Source organism: Folsomia candida, unplaced genomic scaffold, assembly GCF_002217175.1.
Source record: "Folsomia candida strain VU population unplaced genomic scaffold, ASM221717v1 Fcan01_Sc001, whole genome shotgun sequence".
NCBI classification, from domain to species: Eukaryota; Metazoa; Arthropoda; class Collembola; order Entomobryomorpha; family Isotomidae; genus Folsomia; species Folsomia candida.
The window spans coordinates 27067890-27088990 of NW_019091193.1; the positions used below are offsets into that span (position 1 = coordinate 27067890).

At 44.4% G+C, this 21101-nt stretch overlaps 3 protein-coding genes across 6 annotated transcripts; 2 read left to right on the top strand and 1 right to left on the bottom strand.

The window, feature by feature from the left end:
- The first annotated feature begins 519 nt into the window (after positions 1-519).
- On the top strand, positions 520-6057 carry LOC110842019 (probable GPI-anchored adhesin-like protein PGA55). Its single transcript, XM_022087719.2, has 10 exons — positions 520-682; positions 753-928; positions 1004-1370; positions 1441-1671; positions 1745-2431; positions 2500-3062; positions 3135-3433; positions 3498-4373; positions 4450-5393; positions 5468-6057. The coding sequence occupies exons 1-10, from the start codon at positions 646-648 to the stop codon at positions 5788-5790; spliced, it is 4503 nt and encodes a 1500-aa protein (XP_021943411.1). The 5' UTR covers positions 520-645; the 3' UTR covers positions 5791-6057.
- Positions 5926-10820, bottom strand: LOC110842020. 2 transcript variants are annotated; one of them, XM_035846907.1, is made up of 7 exons: positions 10357-10820; positions 9180-9491; positions 8524-8783; positions 8317-8447; positions 8070-8241; positions 7761-7999; positions 5926-7216 (listed from the first exon to the last, which is right to left on the bottom strand). In XM_035846907.1, exons 1-7 carry the CDS (start codon positions 10533-10535, stop codon positions 6389-6391), a joined length of 2121 nt encoding a protein of 706 aa, XP_035702800.1. In that variant the 5' UTR covers positions 10536-10820; the 3' UTR covers positions 5926-6388. The 2 variants fall into 2 exon arrangements, with proteins under 2 accessions (XP_035702800.1, XP_021943412.1); XM_022087720.2 differs by having other exon boundaries at positions 9180-9488; positions 10357-10818.
- Positions 10821-12098: 1278 nt separating this feature from the next.
- On the top strand, positions 12099-21101 carry LOC110842531 (zinc finger protein jing homolog). 3 transcript variants are annotated; one of them, XM_022088296.2, is made up of 7 exons: positions 12099-12926; positions 15340-15705; positions 15878-16547; positions 16903-17245; positions 17435-17547; positions 17617-17684; positions 17772-20706. In XM_022088296.2, the coding sequence occupies exons 1-7, from the start codon at positions 12649-12651 to the stop codon at positions 18304-18306; spliced, it is 2373 nt and encodes a 790-aa protein (XP_021943988.1). In that variant the 5' UTR covers positions 12099-12648; the 3' UTR covers positions 18307-20706. The 3 variants fall into 3 exon arrangements, with proteins under 3 accessions (XP_021943988.1, XP_035702956.1, XP_035702959.1); XM_035847063.1 differs by lacking the exon at positions 12099-12926 and adding an exon at positions 14540-14644 and having other exon boundaries at positions 17772-21101; XM_035847066.1 differs by lacking the exon at positions 12099-12926 and adding an exon at positions 14655-14798 and having other exon boundaries at positions 17772-21101.

Consider the following 21101-nt stretch of genomic DNA (forward strand, 5'->3'; position numbering starts at 1 on the left):
ATCGATATCCTTGCAAAATTAAGCAAATTAAATAGCTCTCACTCTTCTGGATTTGTTTACATCATCATCATCTGTGCTTTTCTCATTCAAAAGTTGGGGAGGAAATGGTTATCACCTTATTTTCGCTTATTCTGCAACAATTCAGTTGATCTCATACTTACTTGCACAAATTATAATTAATTGACAAACAGGGAATAAGACTATGTTGCACTTATCTTAACAGTTTTCTGTGATCTCTCTCAGTCACTCTTCCTTTTCATAAGAAGATTCATTCTGTTTTAAACTTTTAAAGCACAGATTTATTTAATAACCAATCTGAGGACACATTGTCATTCAGTTGACACCGGGGTGGCGACAATGTCAGCAGTTATTCTTATTACTTACTCCTTCATGTGGGGACACTGGTATATTTTGTGGTGGTGGTGGTGTTATCCACCAGTTGATAAGCTCTTCAATCCAGAGTCCGGAGAACATTTTTTCTCCACAAACTGCACACCACAGTGGAAATCGACACCAATAAATAGTCCGTCCGAGGCTGGATTTGGTATCAATTCACTTTCGGCTCTCTATTGGTAGTATCACCCCCCAGAAGCCAAAACCCAAGAATCCATCCACCAAGGAACCACACCCCCTAGAATTTCCAGTATGAAGGCAGTCTTTGCGATTGCCCTCGTCCTCTGCGGTAAGTAAATTAGTGGGGAAAGTTTCTGAGGAAATTTTCATAATATTTTTTATTTTTTGTAAATTTCCAGCTGCTGCTGCAGCGTCGAGCGACCGAGAGGCATGGAACAACAAGCACGAGTTGGTGTTCCGAGTTGAGGGTCAAACCACGGTTGGCCTCCCCCTCCCCACTGTTCGTGGACAAGGTGTCAAGGTTTCCCAAACTGTCAGAATCGCCCGTCAATCGCCTAGAACCTACTTGCTCAAGGTGCGTGAGTTTGTTATATTATTTCCGCCAGGTTTAAATTTGTACGGAACTAAAATTTGGATTTTTTCCCTATAGCTTGAAGACATCGACGTGAAGGAACTCCAAAACGAGCTTTCCGACGCTGGCGGTTCATCTTCTTCTTCCTCCTCTGAATCCAAATCTGGATCTTCTTCCTCCTCCTCCTCCTCGGAAGAGAAGCAGGTCGAACTTCCCTCCGCTATCCGATCCATTCTCCAGACCCCCATCGTGATCCAAGTCGCCTCCCAAAAGGTGGCCTCCATCAACGTCAAGGAAGGCACTCCCCGCTGGGCGAGGAACATCTTCCGGGCCATCGTTACCCAATTCCACTTCATCTTCGAGCAACAGTCCGAACTCCCCACTGGAGGACGACCAAGCTGGGATAACACCTTCGAGATGAAGGAAAAGGAGCACCTCCTTTTCGGTGAGATCAAAGCTATAGTTTGATCCCATTTTAGCTTACTCTTAAAATCCGTACTTGTTTTTATTTACAGGAAAGTGCCCCGTTCAATACAAACAGAAGGATTTGGGCCGATTCAAGTCTTCCCAAGAAGAAGTTAGGAAACAATTGGTTGATGCCCTTAAGCAATTGGACATTGTTGGAATCTCTTCCTCCAAATCGTCCTCTTCATCCTCCAGCTCGTCTTCGTCTTCATCTTCCTCCTCCGAGTCCAAGTCCGACTCCGAATCCAACTCTAAGGAATCCAACTCCTCTTCCGATGAGCGTACGTTTTACTAACCTTTTTCTTTCCTACTACGAATTTGCATAGTTTTAAAATATTAAATCCCTTCCTTCAGGATCCTCTTCTTCCGAAGAGCTCGAAGACCAACTGCCCAAACTTGCCCGTCAAATGCACATCTCCTCCCAGGCCGGACAACTCTGCACTTCCGATGAGCGACTCGTCCTCGTCGTTAAGAACGTCAACCTGACCGGATGTGACCGCATCGCTGCTCTCGACATGGGACACCCCGCCCTCGAGTTGAACAACACCAACCCATTGTACTCCCGATCTGCCGTCTTTGTCTACTTTGGATGTTCCTCTGGCGCCAACGTTGACTTCAAGCCCCTCGTCATCATCGCTGCTGACACCCTGAATGTCGGTTTGGAGAAGAAGGAACTCCCCTCTTTCAAGCAGATCACGACCCAGATTGCCTCCCTCAAGGAAGTCCGAACCTCCTCCTCCATCCAGAAACCATCCAAGACCATCGAGGTTTCCAACTTGGAGTACCAATTCGGTGCCTGGAAAGAGCTTCCCCGTGGTGAAGATTTCTTCTCCCACATCGCCATCCAGAAGAAGGGCCGCGCTTTGAGGGCATCCGTCTCCGAGTCGTCTTCCTCCTCTTCCTCCCAGTCCGACTCCAACTCCTCCTCCAACGAGGACTCCAACTCTTCCTCCGACTCCAAGTCCGACTCTGAGTCCAACTCCCAGGAATCCAACTCATCCTCCGATTCTGACTCTTCCTCCTCCTCTTCCGAATCCAAGAGTGAGTAATTCATTTAAAATATCCGAGTGTTTTTCAAACTTAGAATTTATTTTAAATTTTTTTCATAGGCGGATCTTCCTCTTCTTCATCTTCCTCCTCCAGCTCCTCCTCATCCGAAGAGCTCGACGAGATCTTCGCCCCTCTTGAATTCTCCCAATTGTCGGTTAACGACCGTGCCGAACGTGCCAAGGAAATGCTCCGAGATGTCGTCTCCATGTTCCGCTCCTCCCGCCCAGGAGATGCTCCATTGAACGTGCGCAAAATCATGGAAAAGTACAGGACCGTCATCCGATTGGTTCGATCCGTCCCGAAAGAAAAGTTGGAGAAGATGTACGCCTCGATCGTGATTGAGGGCAAGAGCACCAACTCCCGCGGATTGATCACCCTCTTCTTCAACGCTCTCCTCATCTCCGGAACTTCCCCAGCTCTCGCTGTCTGCGACGATTTGGTCCGAAAAAGCCAGGTCGACCCCGTCCAAAAGGTCCACTACTTGCTCGGAGTTCCCCGATACACCCGATTCCCAACCAGGAAGTTCATCCAGATGTTCAAGAAAACCGTCGAGACTGTCCGATCCCAGGATCGCGTTTACGGTCAAATTGGTCTCTTGTCCCTGTCTTCTTTGACCTACCAGGTAAGCTGTTTATACTTATTTAATTAGCCTTCCCACCTCTACAGAAATGCTTAATTGCCATGTATTTGCCAGGCCTGTGTCAACTCTCGCGTCGCCGAGGCCAAATTCCCCGTCCAAATCTCTGGCTCTTTCTGCGGCCCAAGCTTCGCCAAGTCTGAGGTTTACGATTACATCAACTCCCTCTGGCAATCAACCATGTCCGGCTCCAATGACGAACAGAAGGCCGTCCTTCTCTCCGCCGTCGGTATTTTGGGACACCCCGCCGCCGTTCACAGCCTCGAACAAGTGATCCTCTCCCAATCCCAGTCCACCTTCGTCCGAACCAAGGCCATCTTCGCCTACAAGCGATTGATCTTCTCCACCAACGGAAAGTGAGTGCTTACAAAAATAATTAATTTTGCAATTAATTTAATTAACAACCTCCTTTGTTCCCAGCGATGCCGTGACCCGAAGCCTCGTCCGCTCCACCGTCCTGCCCAACCTGATGGCCCACGTGCAGTCCACCTCCCTCCCAACGCCCGTCCGTATGGCTGCTGCCGCCCTCGTCTTCGCCTGCGAACACTCCGTGTCCCAACACTGGTCTCAAATCGCACGAACTGCCACCTCCTCCAACGTCGAGTTCCAATCCTTCATCGCCTCCTCGATCCAATCCATGGCGCAGATGGACACCGTTGCCGACAACCACCACCGCATGAAACATATCGCTTCCCAAATCCAATCCGAAGTTTCCAACCTCCGTGGGGCCGATGCTTACCAAGGAATTTCTCAAAATCTCTACTACGCTGAAGAGGTCGGAGAGAAATCCGAGATTGAATTCCTCGCCCGATTCGCCCTCCTCAAGTCTTACCGATCCAACGAGTACCTCCACCTTTTCACCAAGGGATCCTTCAACCTTGGATCTGACCCTCTCGAACTCACCCCACTCGCCGTCTCCCTCACCATGCAGTCCGAGACGAACGACATCTGGAAGCAGAACGACCTCTACGCCACCGTCTCCTTCTGGAACGAGATGTTCATCACCACCAAATTGTCCGCCGACTCTTTGGAGAAACTCGTCAAGGGAACCGAAATCGGAAGAATGATCTACGTCTGGTTGGACGAGCTTGACTCCAACTCATTGAACAGGAAGGTCGAAGAGGTCTCTTTCCAGAAGGCTATTCAACCATGGGAACAGGTCCGAGAGGTCCCAACCATCCTCGGATTCCCCGTCTCCTTCAGAATGAACATGCCCATGATCATCTCCACCGTGGGACAGATCGCCATCAAGGGACAAGGAAGCCAATCCCGCGTCCATGCCGATGTTTACCTTAGGTGAGAAATTACTGAAATTTAATTACTGAATTTAAATTATGGGGCTTAATACTAAATAATTAAATTAATTCCACAGCGCCGTCGGTCAACTCAAGGCCCGTCTCACCGCCAAGGTTCCATACACTCAACGCTACTACCAGGTCGGTTACGAGAGGAATGTCGCTATCGAGCTGCCCTTGAGAATCGTTGCTCAACGAAGCCAAAGCCAAGCCGTCCAATTCGCCGTGACTCCCACCCACTTGGAAAATCATGGTACTCCATCTGGACAAATCCGAATCTTGTCCTACTCTCAACTCCCATACACCGCCGTCATCAAGGACCCATGGGCCAAATCCTTGTCCCAAAAGTACGAAGACTTCGACCTGATCAGGACCGGAAAGCAGTCCGAATCCACCCAGAAGGTCGGCAGGGAAGAACTCGGAATCAAATTCGTGTACGAAAAGGAGGCCGATCGTCCCACCCAAGTATCCAAATACTGGACCGCCTTCACCTACAACAACATGAACCTTACCGTTGACCTTTCCGCCTCCAAGACCAACACCGTCCTCCTCACCCTCGGACTTGGCCGAGCTTCCCAGCTCTCCCAATCTTCCGCTTCTTCCTCCTCCTCCGACTCCAACGAGAGCTCCAACTCCGTCCAAGGAAACTCCGTCGAGGTTGGCACCAACATCAACCGAGGAATCGTTCTCGCCGCTGCCATCACCGGAAAGCGAGCCGTCGTCCAACCTCTGGACAAGAAGGCGACCACCATTGAAGAAATTGACAACAAGAACGCCAAGAACACCTTCCAATACTTGATCCAGACCGTCATCTCCAACGAAATGGATGCCGGATTTGTTCGCATCGCCAGAGGCAAGGCAGCCGACAAGGTCGCCACCACCATGCCACAATCTGGAGGTCTTCGAGTCGTCCGAGAGGCCATCACCGAGTCTGACAATGAGTCCCAACAGGAATCTGGATGCATCCAGGTCAACCACAAGGTTAAGGGTGGATCCAGCAAGAACACCATGCTCGGAAAGAGTGAGTCCCTCACTAACTAATTACATAATTATTTAATTAATCTCACTGACTAAATCCTCCTTTCTTTCTCTTAGCCACCATCGAAATCGGTCAAACCTGTGCCCAATCCGACTTGAAGGATTACACCATCGATTCCATCGTCAAGATCGCGCAGGAAGTTGAGGCCCAATTCGAACTGAGAGGCACCCACATTCCCTCCTCCCTCCAACAAGCCGCCCAACAACTCCAAGCCGTCGTTCAACAATCCAACCAACAAGCCGTCCGTGCCCAAGTTCAAGCCCACCCATTGAAGGTCAAGCTCAACTACAGCCCAGCGGCCCACTCCCACTCCAGGAGACAACAACAACACCAACAACAACAACAACAACAACGCCAGCAACAACAACACCAACACTAAATTACGACCCCACGCCCCCCACCGACCCAACAATGATGAAATGACCCGCTGGAACTTACTCTGTTCGTTCAAGTAACTCTTGCGGTACTACAACTAACTAACTACTTATTTATTACACCTCATAACACGTTTTCCTCCCTAAATTATTTATTTATTTGTCACACCATTCATTTGTTCAGTATTCATTGATGTAATGTAATGATGTGCATTTAAACAATTTGATAAGAAGTCTTAATAATAACCAGCATTCATAAAATCTAAAAAAAACACGGTGTAAGTAGAATCACATTTATTTCGGCATAAATTGTTCATAAATTGCAATTTCATAAATATTTATATTGCATAAAAAATATCACATTTTTGTTTCTGGCATCATACTAATCCATTGTTCGTCGTTAGTATTCATATTGTGGCACTTTTACAATTACTTAAAACAAAGTAAAAAAAAAACAACAACTTGGAAACTTTTGCATAAATAATTCTCACGCCAAGATTTGTAAAGTTGCATGTATAGAAAAATCTCTTCATTTCAGGAACTCAGCATCTCTTTAATTTTTGTCCAAAATTTTTTGCACAAATTTCCAAAAATTTGTAAACTTCACCCTTTCTTCTTCTTCTCCTGCTTCTTCTTTTCTCTCTTTTTCACCTCCGCCTCCCACAGGTTTTTACACGTGCAGTAATTCTTCATCTTGTAATGCGTGATGCAGTCGCTCTTGCCCGCGTACGAGTTAATCCGTCCCACCGAGCCGAGCAAGGTCATCGCCGCGTTGTCCCTGATCCGCACCCTGGCCTCGAAGCGCCCCTCCCATGGCGACGTTTCAAACGCGATCAACACGTCTCGATACGGCTCCAGTTTTCCAACCCCATTCCAAACCTCGCCCTCCCCGACTTGACGACCGTACAGAAATGTCGTGTAGTTCACCGGGGAGCAGAGCGAGGTCAAATTTTGGGCGGAGAGGTCAGCATTAATTTGCGTGACGATGAAGACCCCCAACTCGGCGGAGAGACGGGAGGACGTCGTCAACGAGGGAGAGACGCCACACATGCAGTATTTTTCAGGAATCGCGGAGCTTTCGCAGGTCCGATTTTCCAGCGCGGTGGCGAGAAAGGAAGTTCCGTAAGGGGATGGGGACGACGTGTTCTTGTTGTTCACGAGGTCGATAAGCTGCACGAGTGTGGCGTAAAGGTCGTGAGGCGACGTGAGACGGGCGGCATTGGTGCGGAGGGCGGCTGACCAGGAGGGGGACGAGAGTCGAGGGGGCATCCGGAGGAAGAAGAAGGGCAAGGATTCCTCATAAAAACCGAGGAACGTTTCACGAAAAGCGCCGAAACGGTAGCCATGGTCGGAGATGAAGAGGATGAGCGTGTCCTCTCCGACCGAGGAGAGAATGGAGGAAAGGAAGCTGCGGAAATCTTGGTCGTAGGGCTGGAATAAAAATTGTGAAATATTGGATTCATATTTTTTTAATTAAATCTGGCCGCAAAACAGTGCGATTAAATGAACTAAAAAAATCATGGAAAAAATTTGCCACTATTTTCATCAATTCAAATTACTATGTAAAATCCAAGTAAAAAATTATTGCGTGTTTCTTTGTCCTGCCAGAAAGCCCAATTTACAAGGACGGAAATCATGCCTTTTTACAGACCTGCATATTGCATACATACAAAAACAAAACCTTAATAGTAACAAGGTAAATATAAAAAAGGAGAAAACTGCTCTCCTGCCTTGGACAATAATAAATAAGTAAATATAAACATTGGACCGGAAACACATCTCATATGAACTCGTACCATCCACCCACCTGCCCGCATGTCACACAAACCTGCGATATTTGCATACACGAAGCAGCAACAAGTAACGTAACGTATGTACTCGACAAATAAAGGAGAAAAGTGTGATATTGGTTTTTCATTACGGTGGCAAAATCGCGTATTGACATGATTATCTTACCGACGACGATGAGGATTACCTTGAGCCCGTTGAAGTCGTCGTGCGCCATGGAGGTGAACCAGGAGAGGAGGAAGAACGGCGTCACGCCGCCCACTTCTCGCACAAAGGAGCGAATGTACCTGAGGAGGACGCGTGTCGGGGTGAGGCCACCGCCCAGACAGTCGTTCGCCCCGCCGAATCGGTGTCGATTTCGACCCGCTTGATGCTCCGCGACCATCAAGGGGCGCAAGTAGTAGTCGGAAGGGGGTAAAACGAACCCTGCGCGAGACAATTACTTAATTATTTTTTTTACTTGGTGATACGATGGTTATCTTAGCTGTTTATTTACCTGTCTTATCATAATTAAATATCGCAATGCCCGGAGAATCCTCGACATGCGCAGTGACATAGTTCATCCTAGAAAAATTCTTCCAGAGGAAGGGACAGTCGTCCAACTTGGTGTGTCTCGATGGCCAGCAGCGTGCAATCGTTTCCGCCTCCGTCATCCCAGCAAAGGCCGCCTATTTATGAAGGTACACACAGGTCAAATAAAGGTCACACGCATTGACCTTAATATAAAAATGACATGACCTCACCATAATATTTGGGAAAGTGTTATCCCCCACCTTCGTGTAGCCCTTCATCTCTGTGAAACCGTTCGCTGTGAGAAATTCCTTCGTCCTTGGCATCGACCGAATCATGTGGAGGCGTGAAATGGAGTCAATTCCTGCAACAGTAACGAATCGTCAAGGTCATCATCTCGAAGCACTTGGACATTAATCTTTTGACCTTCATGACCTCACCAATAACCAAAACGCTTGGTGGGAAGATGGACGATGTCTTCTTATTCGGGTTACTCTTTAGTTTCTGCTCGTCCCAGAATTTCGCCTTGGTTTTCGTTCCCGGCGACAAGTTTCTCGGGGAGGGAACGAGTGGGAAGAAATCCTTCCAAACTTGAACTTTCAGTTCGTTGTGGCATTCAACCTTGACATATTGGACGTCACCCGGGATCACGACACCATTTCCGCCTCCTGGTATTTTCCCACAGTTCTTCGTGTCTATACTGAAATGATGCGAATTATGGGATTTACACGGCAAAATTGATCCCATCGTAGGCAGGGTCCACTCATTAATAACGGGTGGAAAAATCGGATAAGTCACTTTCTCATTATCTGCGCTACATATTGAAAAACAAAAATTTTCAGTGTTTTCCTTCTTGCGGGTTTGCTACATTTCTTGCACTTCAAAGCAAGAAGCGCAAGAAATGCGAGGTGCAAGAAACTGAAAGAAAGTGCAAGAAATATGCGCCACCTAGCCACGCGCCGTATGAAATATAACGGCGGGCGTAGTTTCTTGCACCTTGCAAATGGTTACTTGCACCCAAAACAGATCAAAATTTCCTCCTCCACATAATTAACGAGTGGCCCAATTCTCCTCCTTATGCAATTATTCGTCTTACTCGACCCCATAGTCGGCATCGTTGTCATACTTGTCTGGAGATTGGGTGCGTCGCGTGATCCTCCTCCAGCAGCAAGAGGCCCCCTTGTACTTCCACTTTTTGAGTAAGGCGCCACTAACGACGAGGCGTGATTCACCGGGCGTGGTGGTGGGCGTAACGAGCGTGACGAGGGGTTCGTGACACGCGTGGATCGCTCCGTCTCGGAGGAAGGTGTCCACCACGGAGGAAAAGGGGTCCATGTGGCGTAACTTGCATCCCGCCGTGTGCACGAGGAAGAGGGAGGCGTCGTCCGCAGAGGTGTCATCCGATCTGCTTATTTTTTTGGGAAAAATGATACGGGTCGAATTTATCAAATCATGTTGAAAACGCCCCCGCATGAAAAAAAAATACATTTGTGCATACACACTCAACTTGACACTTCAATATTGAATACACTCAACAATTATGAAGGCCAGAAGAGCGTCGTTCGTCGTGGTTGATGGACAAAAGTAAAGGATTCATTTCCGACCCAAAAAGTGTGTTACATATGCAGGCGATTTTGTATTACTTCTTGTCAACAACAATACGCCGACTAACTAACCAAGTAAAATATAAATGAGGCTCGTTTCATCACCAGAATGCAGGCTAAATATTATTACATATTCTGCAAACTTGAGCCAAGGACTAAATATACAAATAAATAAGTATGTATGTCTCTGCATATTCACTAACTTGTGTGTACATAAGTACGTAAATTGGACAATTACTCTGTGACGACACCACGACACGACATACGCCAAAAGACAAACACTTACTACTTTCGAGTCGAGGTTAATTTACGTAATGATGGAAAACGAATATGTAAGGAGAAGAAAATATTAGGCATGCTAATTTTATTGAGGAGAAGATTGCGAAAAATATATGAATTATGGATCGCATTCGTCATTAGGAAAATAAAAGTTTGAAGAAACAAAATCCACCCTAAAGAATTCGCACTTTCGAAAAAAAATCGGAAGAAAATCCGAGTTGAAGATTTACAACGTGATTAAATAGTTGGTCATGCAGATGCGATTTTTGGCAGAAAGCCAACTAAATTCTTTCTAGTAAATTTCCTAAAATTTAGCAACATCTGTGACCTTTCTTACTCCTTCGGGGTCAAATTGAGACGACACAAACAAAACAAGGAAATAGTGCTAACCCTGTCGAGAATGGGAAGATGAGTGACTTGATGATAACCCTGTTGCCGGTTTCCTCCCTCCCCCCAGAGTTCGAATAAAGGAGGAGGACCAAACTGAGGGCGCAGATGAGGAGGAAGCTTTTTCTCCTGTGGCGACAGTACGCGCCACCACCGCCGTCACTCCCCCCACTGGAAACCATGTCGACACTCCACGCACTCCAGCAGCAGGCGACGAGTCGTCACTACTTCTTCCAGCGGAAGACGACAGTTAGGTTTGAGACATGACGATTTTTTCCGTTGAGACGAAGGAAGCAGGACGGAAGTGAGTGATAAAATTCCGATTGCGATACAGCAGGGGCATCACCAGCCAGCCAGCCACCACCGGGGACCAAGGAGTGACGACAACTAGTGATATTTTCCCTATCGTTCTTGTCGTATTACTGAACTGACTGCGAGGAGCAAGTAAGTTAGTGGGCTCTGTTCATCGTCCTGGTTAAATGTGAATGTGGTGCTGGTGCATGGTGTATGTAATGTGTGTGTATTTGTAAATGCATGGTGCCAGGAGATATTATGTTCTTATTCAGGGTTTTACTGGGTAGTTAAATATATTGGCAAATACTAGGAACGACTAAATTGCACTGCACGATTGTACGAAGCAGGATAAGAGAGAAGGACAGGGGGCAGGAGGACAAAATAGGTGATGGTTTAATAAAATGCAAAAATAAGTGTGACCGATTTCTTCCCTTTCTTCTCAGATAATTAATTCCATTCACAATGGAAGCATTGTTTTACATGTTTCGTGCAGCGGCTTGTATGCAAACCGAAACTGAAACCACTTTCGCCATCATACGAAACTAAGAAATGTATAATAAAGAGAATAATATAATGCAAACATTTAGCTAGAAATAATGCATAACAAAAACTATAACCCTTGACCTCACCTAACATACATGCATTTACATGCTTTTTGATTGGGGAGATTGAGACGGATAATGGAGATTCCTAGCGTATGTCCTCAGATTTTTACCAAATTAGTTTCAATAAATCAGAAACTTAATTATCATAAAATTTGCAGAAATGCACGATCTTCCAATGGGCAGGTTTGGTTGAGAGATTTGCATCCGAAGAGGAGAAAACGTGCCCTAAAATTGCCAAATTTTGCACTTTCCAAATTTCCTGCAGGCTTTCTCCTCTTCGGATGCAAATATCTCGGCCAAATCTTGCGCATTGGGCGATAGTTCCGTTTTCAAATTTCATCTTAATTAAATCTGTCATCTTTTGACACTAATTTGGTCAAAATCTTCGACCATACCCTGAAAGAAAGCCATCATGCGACTATGTGTTATGCACATCAATCCATCCCGACGAGGCAACCTGAGACATCCCCATACCCCACATTTCCTCGAAATTAATCCCCCCAACTAATTCCTCCGAGAAGCTGAGGCCTCCCGAAAATTTTCATACGTGGCAAGCGTCCCACTACCCGGACGACGCTTGGCGATGGATGGCGTGCGTGTGCGTGCGTACAGCCAGACAAAGAAGTCTCGTCTGCTGCTGCTGCTGGAAGTTGGCAACCCGAAACTCGTCGTGGAGGAGGACGGACGACGATGGTGTATTTTAATAATAATGTCTGTATATATACAGTCGGGGTTGGTTTTTTGGTCGTGGGGAGAGTGACTGTGAGAGACTGAGAGAGAGAGAGAGAGAGAGTCGAGGCGAAAAAGAAGATCGGGGGTTTGTGTCGAGCTACCAACATGCCATTTCCTCTCCTATTTCCATCCACTCTTACTCTCCTTTATACTCACTCACTCGCATTACATTGATATTACACACAGACCAAGTTTTTTATTACACACGGATCTCTTCTTTGTACCAGAGATTCACCACCCAAAGAGCAGTCACCACTAACAACACACTGCTCTTGCCATCAAGAGCCTGCTGCACCTCCTCTCACCACCACGATGACGACGACGACGGCGACGGTGATAACTCCAGGACGATGATAACCACTCCCCCCGTCATCCCGTAGGTGTGGCAGCAGGATACCATGAGCAAGACCCCTTCGCACCTGGTCTCCGTCCCCGCTGGGAAAGTCTGCTTCTCTCCGCCCTGAAAACAAGAGTGAAAGTTGATAAACCAAAGACTCACCAACCACGAACCGAATAGAGTAATTATACAAGTATTTTATTAAGAAACAGTGCAAGTTTTAGTGTGTGTTTGACATGGAGTGGGTGGGGTGGTCGAAAAGTGTGGGTGAAAGTGGATAGGAAAAAAAATTGACTCGAGGATCTCATTTTGCCAGGTTTTTCCCCCATGACGATGGACATCTCGAGTGGTGGAGGCGGACTGCCTCCATCCGAAGGGGGTGTGGTAGTTAGTAGTGCTGGTGGGAGTGGAAGTGGTGGTGGTGGGGGTAATAATGATTGGGGTTCGTTGGACCACATCCTGCCCACGCTGGACTTTATGGGGGCGAGCAGTATAAGCAGTGGTCATCATGGGAGCAGTGGGAGCAGTTCGAGTAATTCGTCGACATCTTCGTCATCCAAGAGGAGGACGGATCATCGCTATGATTCGAGTGAAAGTTCAGACAGGTGGGGAAAATTATGTGTTTTCTTTTTTGCGTAATTTATTTTTATGATACTTTAATTTCGGATATCATAAATTAGAAAATTGGGAAGATTTCGGGGGAGAATTTCGTGTCAAATTTGTCAAGTGGCCTTATTTCAGCCAAGGAGTGAATAACATGGCATAATGATTTTCTACTTGTACATTTTAATTTATAACATGGGGGACTTTTCGGTGAAAAATTCGTGCAAAATTTGCCGAGTGGCCCTATTTTATTCTTGTATGTCAGTCAAGTAGTGAGTAACATGGCATTTTACACATAATGATTTTCCACGAAAATGAAGGGTTGCACACTCATCATCATGATCCTCCTCGATCCCTGGGATTATAATTTTCCTCCATCCACCGGTCTGTTGGACGGGATATAATTTTTGGTGGATGTGGACGGTCCACTATTTTAAGGGCCTGGAGCGAGCGTGTGTGTTTAGTTTAGCAGAGAGGGAGGAGAAGAGTAGTGCATTGTGAAAAAAATTGTAAAACCCGTCCAGTTCATCATCACATCAACGAGTCGTCGTTGCATCCACTGCTATCTCCCCAGCAGGCCATCCATCCATCCAAAAGCTTTTCAGAGAGAGAGCCATTCGGGTTGTTGGAGTGGAGTTGATTGGATTTGGCAAGGGGGTCATGCATCCATCCCGACGGAAGAGAGGGGTGCATGACCAAAAATGTCACCAGTCTGACCACGACGACGACATGACAATGACCATTTTTTTTCTTTGGACAGGGGGCAATTTGGAACTGGTCTCGTAACCTCGTCTTCTACATTAGCCCTTGAATATTTTTTAAAAGCTTATCACTCATTCTCCCAGAGAATGTCATTCTTTACATATTTTATTATGTGTGATTTGTTTGGCGTTATCTTATCTGGGGCTTGTATATGTATGTCCCTCATAGATTTGACGCTCTCCTCTTATCAAGGAATTGCAGGGTCAGCGAATACTTGACATAATATACATACATACTTTACTTGCTTATATAATAAATAAATGGGGGTGAATGGGCCGTGGGATTGGGATGAAAAAGCTTGGCGGATGAAGCAGGTTGAGGGGTTTGAGTGACCCACCGGAAGCAGGATTTGACAGGTCGGGAGATAAGATCGCCAGCACTTTCTCATTCATACATCCAGTCCACACCTTATCGTGGCTTCCGGCCCTGGTCGTGGCAACAGGTGGAGCAGTTTCATTAGTAAAATTGGATTGCATGCATTACTTTTAAGGGGCCATAGTTGACTGGATGTGTAAAATAAGTTGCTTGCATGCAGCGTGACGACGAGGACGACTCGTTTTATGAAGTTACCACTTGACTACTACTGACTGGAGTACATACATTTACACGTTCACATTTATCTCGTGGAGCTGGTGATGATGGTGGTGGTGGTGGTGAAGAGGTCCTTTTAAAGGTGCCTGCACCATTTTCCCTTTAAAATCGTCCACCACCACCACCACCAGGACGGCCTGGATGCCCTTCTTGCCTTGCCGAGTTCCATTCATGAGCCTTGTTCGTTGTCGAGGTTGTAAGTAGGCTGATGTTGAGGGTCTTTTTTTTGGAAGGGAGCAGCCCTGCAAATGTAGCAGTCGTGGTGGTGGTGGTGGAGATGATGGAGAAAGGATGATGCTCCTCTTACACGAGCGGACATGAGTCAAAATCTGGCTTCACGTACCATACCCTTCTTCCCCCTGGGAGTGTAGGTTATATAATTTAGTCGCTACTATTTACTTGGATAACAATGGATGGATAAGTTAATTAGTTGTGGTCATTGTGGTGTAAAAGAAAGGAATAATTTTTCTCGTCGACCTGGAAATTCCAGGCTGGAATGCAGAAAGTTTTAAATAATAAAAGTGAGTGCATTTGGTGGAGTTATTTTGATAGTAGTAGGAGCCATTTGGTAATAAGTTGGTATTTCGAGGAGAGAATTATAAAAACGAGTTATTTTGTGACGACCTTGACCTTGATGGCGATGATAAGCTAAGGGCATGGTTTTGAAGTTACTTAAAATCAAGATCGGGGTGCCTCTTATGGGTTTATAAACCTTAAGTGGTGTTTATGCTTCACGTCATCGTCACGTCCTCCTTCAAATCCGATTTTTTGATTGGCTGAACTAAATTATCACTACGACAATTAAAAATTTTAACCAATCAAAAAATCGGATTTGGAGGAGGACGTGACGATTACGTGAAGCATAAACGCACCTTTAGCGTTGGCCTCCTTTTTATGCTGTGTTTTTGTACGTGGGGGTTAAAGTTGGGTGAAAAAACACTGTCGAGATAGCATTCTCGATTCGAAACTGTGGTGTGGTCATGTGTGATGACCTGTATTTTATGAAACCATATCCATTTCCCGGAATAAATTCTTATAATATTTTTTCTTGTCTGGTTTCAGTGGTGTGGCGACGCTGAGTCCTTCTTCGACCACTTCGGGGGACACGGCGCCCTATTCGCCCTCTGCGGATTCATCCTCCTCCTCTTCCGACTGCTCCTCTTCACCCGATGCACCCTCTCCTCCACGCCTTGTCCCCATTTTTAAGAAAAAACAACCCCCGTCCCCTTCCTTGCCGACGTCCACGTCCATCATGACAGCCGTGTCCGCCGTCTCTGCTGTTCTTGCTGCCGCAGACCACAAGCAGCGTCGACCCTCCGTCTACACGCCAAATACCTCCTACAGCAAACAACAACAAAGCAAGCCATCCCCCACGCCACCCTCTTCCTCCTCAACTAGTACAACTACCTCGTCAACTAAGCCATCTAGGTACGTACGCAAATTTAACTGAAAATTCATACATAATTAATAATTAATTACAAACGAGCGAGTCTTGTACTAGAAATTGCTAGTAAATTGATTAAAAAAGTTAAAATCTCGACACAATTATTTCCTAAATGCCGTATGACCGTGACTCATAATTTGTTTGGTCAATTTCCAGTGGTGGTGTCGGTAAGGACTTTCTCGCCGTCGCCCTCTCCTTCCACGCTGCCCAGCAGGAAGAAAAGGCCTCAAAACAACAGCAGCTCAACAATAACAACAACAACGCTTTAACACTCAACAAAAACGCAGCTCCTCACCTCAGCCCCCAACCGGCAGTTGCCCCCACTCAAGAAGATCTCAATAAATCGGCCGTGCCCACCAAGAAGGCGAGATTGGATAGTGGCACTACCAATACCACGCCAAAACCGCTGATAAGCCCCACCAGTAAATCGAGTAGTAGCAAACAACAGACCACCATGCCGACCACGACCACTCCTGGGAACAACAAGAAAGTGTTCACCATGACGATTCCCACCGCACTTCAACAACTTTCCTCCACGCTGAAAAAGGCGAAGCGGAAGTTGGCCGAGGCAGAGAAGGAGGATGAACCCGACGTGAAAATATTGGGGGTGGAAGTCGTCTCCTTATCGTCGTCTTCCGTTGAAGCCACGGCCGTCCTGGGAGGACGTGTCTGCTCGGTGGCAGAGTCGCTAAAAGTGGCCACGACCAGTGTTTCGAGTAGTATTCTCATCCCGGGAGGAGTCGTGCCGAAGGGGGAGATTGTCGATATGTGTCTGTGGAGGGGTTGTTGTGCGGAGGTGGGGTACAATTTGTTGGAGCATATCCAGGTGAGATTTGACTTGTTATTTCCGAAATATTCAAATTCATATGTATTTTAATTTTTGTATTATGACGTCAGTCGCAGTTTGGAGTAGTTTAAATATTTTGCATCGTGACAATTTTACGTAGAATCAAAATATTTCAATTATAATAGTTTTTTTGAGAATGCTCTGTCCAGGTCAAAGAAAATTTGCGAATAAAATCATAGAAAGCTTTAGTCAAACTTGTCGCTTGTATGTAAAAATTTACACTCATTTATGTAATTTCACTCGCATTCAATTGTTTAATTTAGAATTATTTGTCCTTATGTATGTAAAATGTAATGTGTGACCTCAACTTAAATTATTTAACGCTTCTTTACAGACGGTGCATGTCGGGAGTCAAAGCAAGGGCGAAGTGGGGTTCGTCTGCTTGTGGGAAGGGTGCAAAGTGTTTAACCGGAAGTCGTCGTCTCGCTCATGGCTGGAGCGTCACGTCCTCTACCATTCTGGCAACAAGCCCTTCAAGTGTATCTTCCCCGGCTGTGGACAGTCCTTCGGGGTTCAAGGGGCCCTTGAGAGGCACGTCAATAGTCACATGGCCTCCAACTGTGGAGGCGCACTCTCACTCGCGGCCGCCAATCGCAACAAAATCGACGCCAACAGCCCGTTCAAGGGAGTCGGGAGGAGGAAGAAGCAGCGCTGCAGGAAGCAGAGACTCAATCTTGGTAAGCAATTTAACTCAATATTCACTTTCACTCTGCAAAAACTTTGCAAGAAATGTGACTCGTGGTTTGAGAGTTGTTAGATTGTTTAAATTTACATGTAACAAAATTTGCAAAATTATAAAACAACTTCATGAATTATGTATAAATGTAATTTCCTCTTAATAATTATAATCCTATTTAAACTTTTAGGTCAACACGTCGACTACTTTGATAAGCGTGTCATGGAGCTGATAAAACATCGTCTCGCTTCATCCATCAGTTCTCACACGACGTCGGCGCATCACTGCACTTTTAGGGGACAGGTAAGTCACAATTTTAGCGATTACCGTTGTCTTTATGGGCATTCTTAAATTTGTGGTCATTTCGTTTAGGTCCTTGCTAAGCGGAGAGTGGCCGGGGAAGAGGCACAACTGCTCGTTCAGTGGTTTCCAGCCTCAATGTAAGTCATACATTACATTACACCTCATGTAACATTTTAAATTTTTAAATAAAAAATCAATTAACCAATTATTCACTCTGGATACAGAATTCCCGACGAGTGGGTCCCCCTGAAAGAGTTTCATCCCGAAAAGACTGTCCCACTCACCTCCCTCCCAAAAGATAAGCTTCCCCTCGTCTTCCCTTCCCTCTTCCCCACCCAACACATCGCAACGGACAAAGCACGCCGCAAGTGGTGCCCTTCCTCTTCCTCTTCCCTCGACAACGGTGACGACGACGAGGAAAACGAAGACAGCGATGAAAAGGTCACAAAAACCACAGCGTCGCTCTTACTCCTACCAGACGAAGAAGTAAATAGCAGCGTCAAAACGTCCCCTTCTTCTTCCTCCTCCTCGGGTAGCAGTAGTAGTTTAATTAGCAGCAACAGCAGCACTAGCCAACAAAAGGTCTCTTCAAAACACAATAATAAAACAGCAGCAGCAGTTTCGTCTTCATCGTCATCATCTCCATCCCTCTGTTCGGACGAGGATGGGGACGAAGATGGCGACGACTGGGCACTGGACGCCCTCCTGGACAATTTGTTCCTCACCACGGTGTCCTCTTCCTCGCCTCCGTCGTCGTGACGATAGAAAGGATACAAGCTTAAAGTCCTCCTCTCTCCGTGTGTGTGTTCATGTCAACGTGTCGCCCTCCAGAAACGTGGGGATGACGTTAATCCAAAAATCGAGGATACAAAAACTGCCCTAAACACATTTAGAGTAGTAGAACTTGTGACTTTATTATTTACGAGGGATACACACAATTATGATGATATTGTGCCAGAACAAGGCTGCCTCTCAGGTTTTACACAGGAACAATAATGCAATTTGATTTCCTTATTTATTATGGTTGTTAATTAGGGTAGTAATTTGATAATGAGTATGAGAGTCAACTCATCATCGGCATCAATCGCTCCCGTGTCTGTAGATATGTAGTAGTCGTACAAAAAATAGTAGCCGTAGTTGGTTCGTACGTTCGTTATCGTGTGATTAGTTTGTCGTCGCGCAGGAGGAGAAGAATGTTTTTACAACTGTAACTACTTTTACATATTCTCGCTCTCTCTCCTCTTTTTCGGAGGGGGCATAGCATCGTCGTCGCATTTATGTAATTCCTTCGGCCTGGAGTGGATAGGTAGACGAGACACAAAACGCATTATTTTATAGGGTATACAAGAAATCGAAGGGGCTATCATCATCACATATTTACTGGATAAGTACATAGTTAGTTAGGCAGGTAGTAAGTGGATAAGTCTAGGTTTGTGGGGTGTGTTCAGCTTTTCGGGTCGTTTGTTACTTTTTCCGAGTGTTTAAAGTCAGGGTGGCACTTAAAATGAAAACCCTACAAGCCAAGCCAGTCACTGCCAGACTCTAGTAGGAAAAAACTACTCTGATTGAAAAAGAAAGGGTTAGTTAGTTAATTAGTTGATTAATTAATTAATTAATTATTGGAAGAGGCGACAAGTACTAAAATTATAATTATTGGATATTTAACTTGGAAAAAGTCTCTATGTGTATTGGGGACGGAATCAAGACTTGAGTATTTTTCTGAAATCAGAGACCTCGCTTATCTTATTAAGTCCTCCCCGACCGACGGACGGATGGACGGACATATAAATTGATGATCTATTTATAAATAACCTAACCATCAGACGTGATAAGTTGCTATTACCACTCTATCTATGCACTTTTTAAGACTTTAATTAACTAATTATGCCATAATTCGTTGATGGGAAAGTGAGACAAGACAGGTTTTCTCTGGTCGGAAGAAGCAGAATCGAGACAAAAAGAAAAACTACAAACAGGGTTATTATGAAGTATGCATTTGCTTATCTACTCTTCCTTATCATAGATACGTACGATTCCGATTTTATTATTTATTTAATATGGGTATCTCATCATCATTATATCATGATCGTCATCAGCATCACTGCCGGCCAAATTTGTATAACGGGCTAATTGTTGTTTTTATATATAGAAATATTTAATTATTTAATTTTATTCCACACACAAAACAAAACCCAACGACGCTTTCATTACGTTTTAATTAATTAATTTAATATTTTTAAACTGTTGAGCATTATCTGCATACTCGTTTTTTTGTATGAACAACAACAACATCAACTCACCGTTAAGAAACAACACTTATTAATTTTTATTTATTTTACAAGACTAAAATAACAAAAATTCTTGTTATTATTTTAATCATTATTTATTATTGAATAATATTTATTGCTCATAATCATCACCATCATTATAAAAAAAATGTTCAATTAATCGATTTTGACTCAATCGACTACTATCAACATCGCAGAAAAAAAACAAACAAATTGGCGTTGACAAAAAACAAAACGATTTTTAACGAACGTGCAGATCCAATCTAAATGTGTTCAATCATGAGCTCTTATTAATCTTAGAGAAACTTTTACCTTATACATTTTACTTTTAAAAAATGGGGAAGATAAATTCTTGTCTGTTTTAAAAATTCTTTCAAGTCTTGTGTATGTACGTAGTACTTTTTTAGTTGGTTGATGATGATAATTCTCAGATCCTCGAGGAGTCGTTTACATTTTTATACGAAAAAATAAACCACTAAATTATTAAACTCCTTTAACTGAATGAAACCCTTAAATTACAAACGAGCAATTATTTATTACTTGTTATAATTTATGTACGTGATAAAAAAAAATGTCCGAAAAAACAATTCCGATTCAATCCAAAAATGAAGAACAAGAAGACTAGAAAAATCTCGCGAAGAAAAAAACCCAGAATGAAAAATAACAATAACAAAACGTATGCAATTACTTGGTAACAAAACTAATTAAGAAATTAGAGGATAAAGAAATTTTTTAGCTTTATTAAGAAAAATCAATCGGTATTAAATACATATTTATTATTCGAGGCGAATTAATTATACGGAGAGAAAAACCAACCTAAAATCATGAAGTTTTGGGTGTTAAATAAATTTTTAAAATTTAACAGACAAAATTCATGAAACTAATTAATTAGTCGCTCCCTTGCTGAATGACCCCTGAAGAAAACCGCATTTTTAACGCGTATTTGTTACATCTTTTAAATAATGATTGATGACAGTAATTTATTAATGGTTGTTACTTGTAAATTGTGTGTTCTCTGGTGGTGGTAAGTTTTGTAGTGCTTTATAAAATTAGGAGCGGAAAGAAAGGTCAGAGATCATCATTATCATCGTCATCATCATCGTCGTCGTCATCATTAATTACTTACTTAAATATGTGTTTCAACGGTGATGATACTACATAAAGATGACGACTTATAATATTTATTATTAATTATTATAATTATTATGATTATTATTCACACTGGAAATAAAGCGTGGAGAATTTATAATGAAAGGAAAACAAAAA

Bases quoted from the DNA above. Each gene is read 5' to 3' on its own strand.
- LOC110842019 (XM_022087719.2), top strand. From the start codon at position 646: ATGAAGGCAGTCTTTGCGATTGCCCTCGTCCTCTGCG. The intron at 929-1,003 runs GTGCGTGAGTTT...TTTTCCCTATAG, and splicing joins CTAGAACCTACTTGCTCAAG to CTTGAAGACATCGACGTGAA. The intron at 3,063-3,134 runs GTAAGCTGTTTA...TGTATTTGCCAG, and splicing joins TGTCTTCTTTGACCTACCAG to GCCTGTGTCAACTCTCGCGT.
- LOC110842020 (XM_035846907.1), bottom strand. From the start codon at position 10,535: ATGGTTTCCAGTGGGGGGAGTGACGGCGGTGGTGGCGCGTACTGTCGC. The intron at 8,784-9,179 runs GTAAGACGAATA...GCATCATTTCAG, and splicing joins GATGCCGACTATGGGGTCGA to TATAGACACGAAGAACTGTG. The intron at 8,242-8,316 runs GTGAGGTCATGT...CTTCATAAATAG, and splicing joins ACACTTTCCCAAATATTATG to GCGGCCTTTGCTGGGATGAC.
- LOC110842531 (XM_022088296.2), top strand. From the start codon at position 12,649: ATGACGATGGACATCTCGAGTGGTGGAGGCGGACTGCCTCCATCCGAA. The intron at 15,706-15,877 runs GTACGTACGCAA...GTCAATTTCCAG, and splicing joins TCGTCAACTAAGCCATCTAG to TGGTGGTGTCGGTAAGGACT. The intron at 17,246-17,434 runs GTAAGCAATTTA...TTAAACTTTTAG, and splicing joins GAAGCAGAGACTCAATCTTG to GTCAACACGTCGACTACTTT.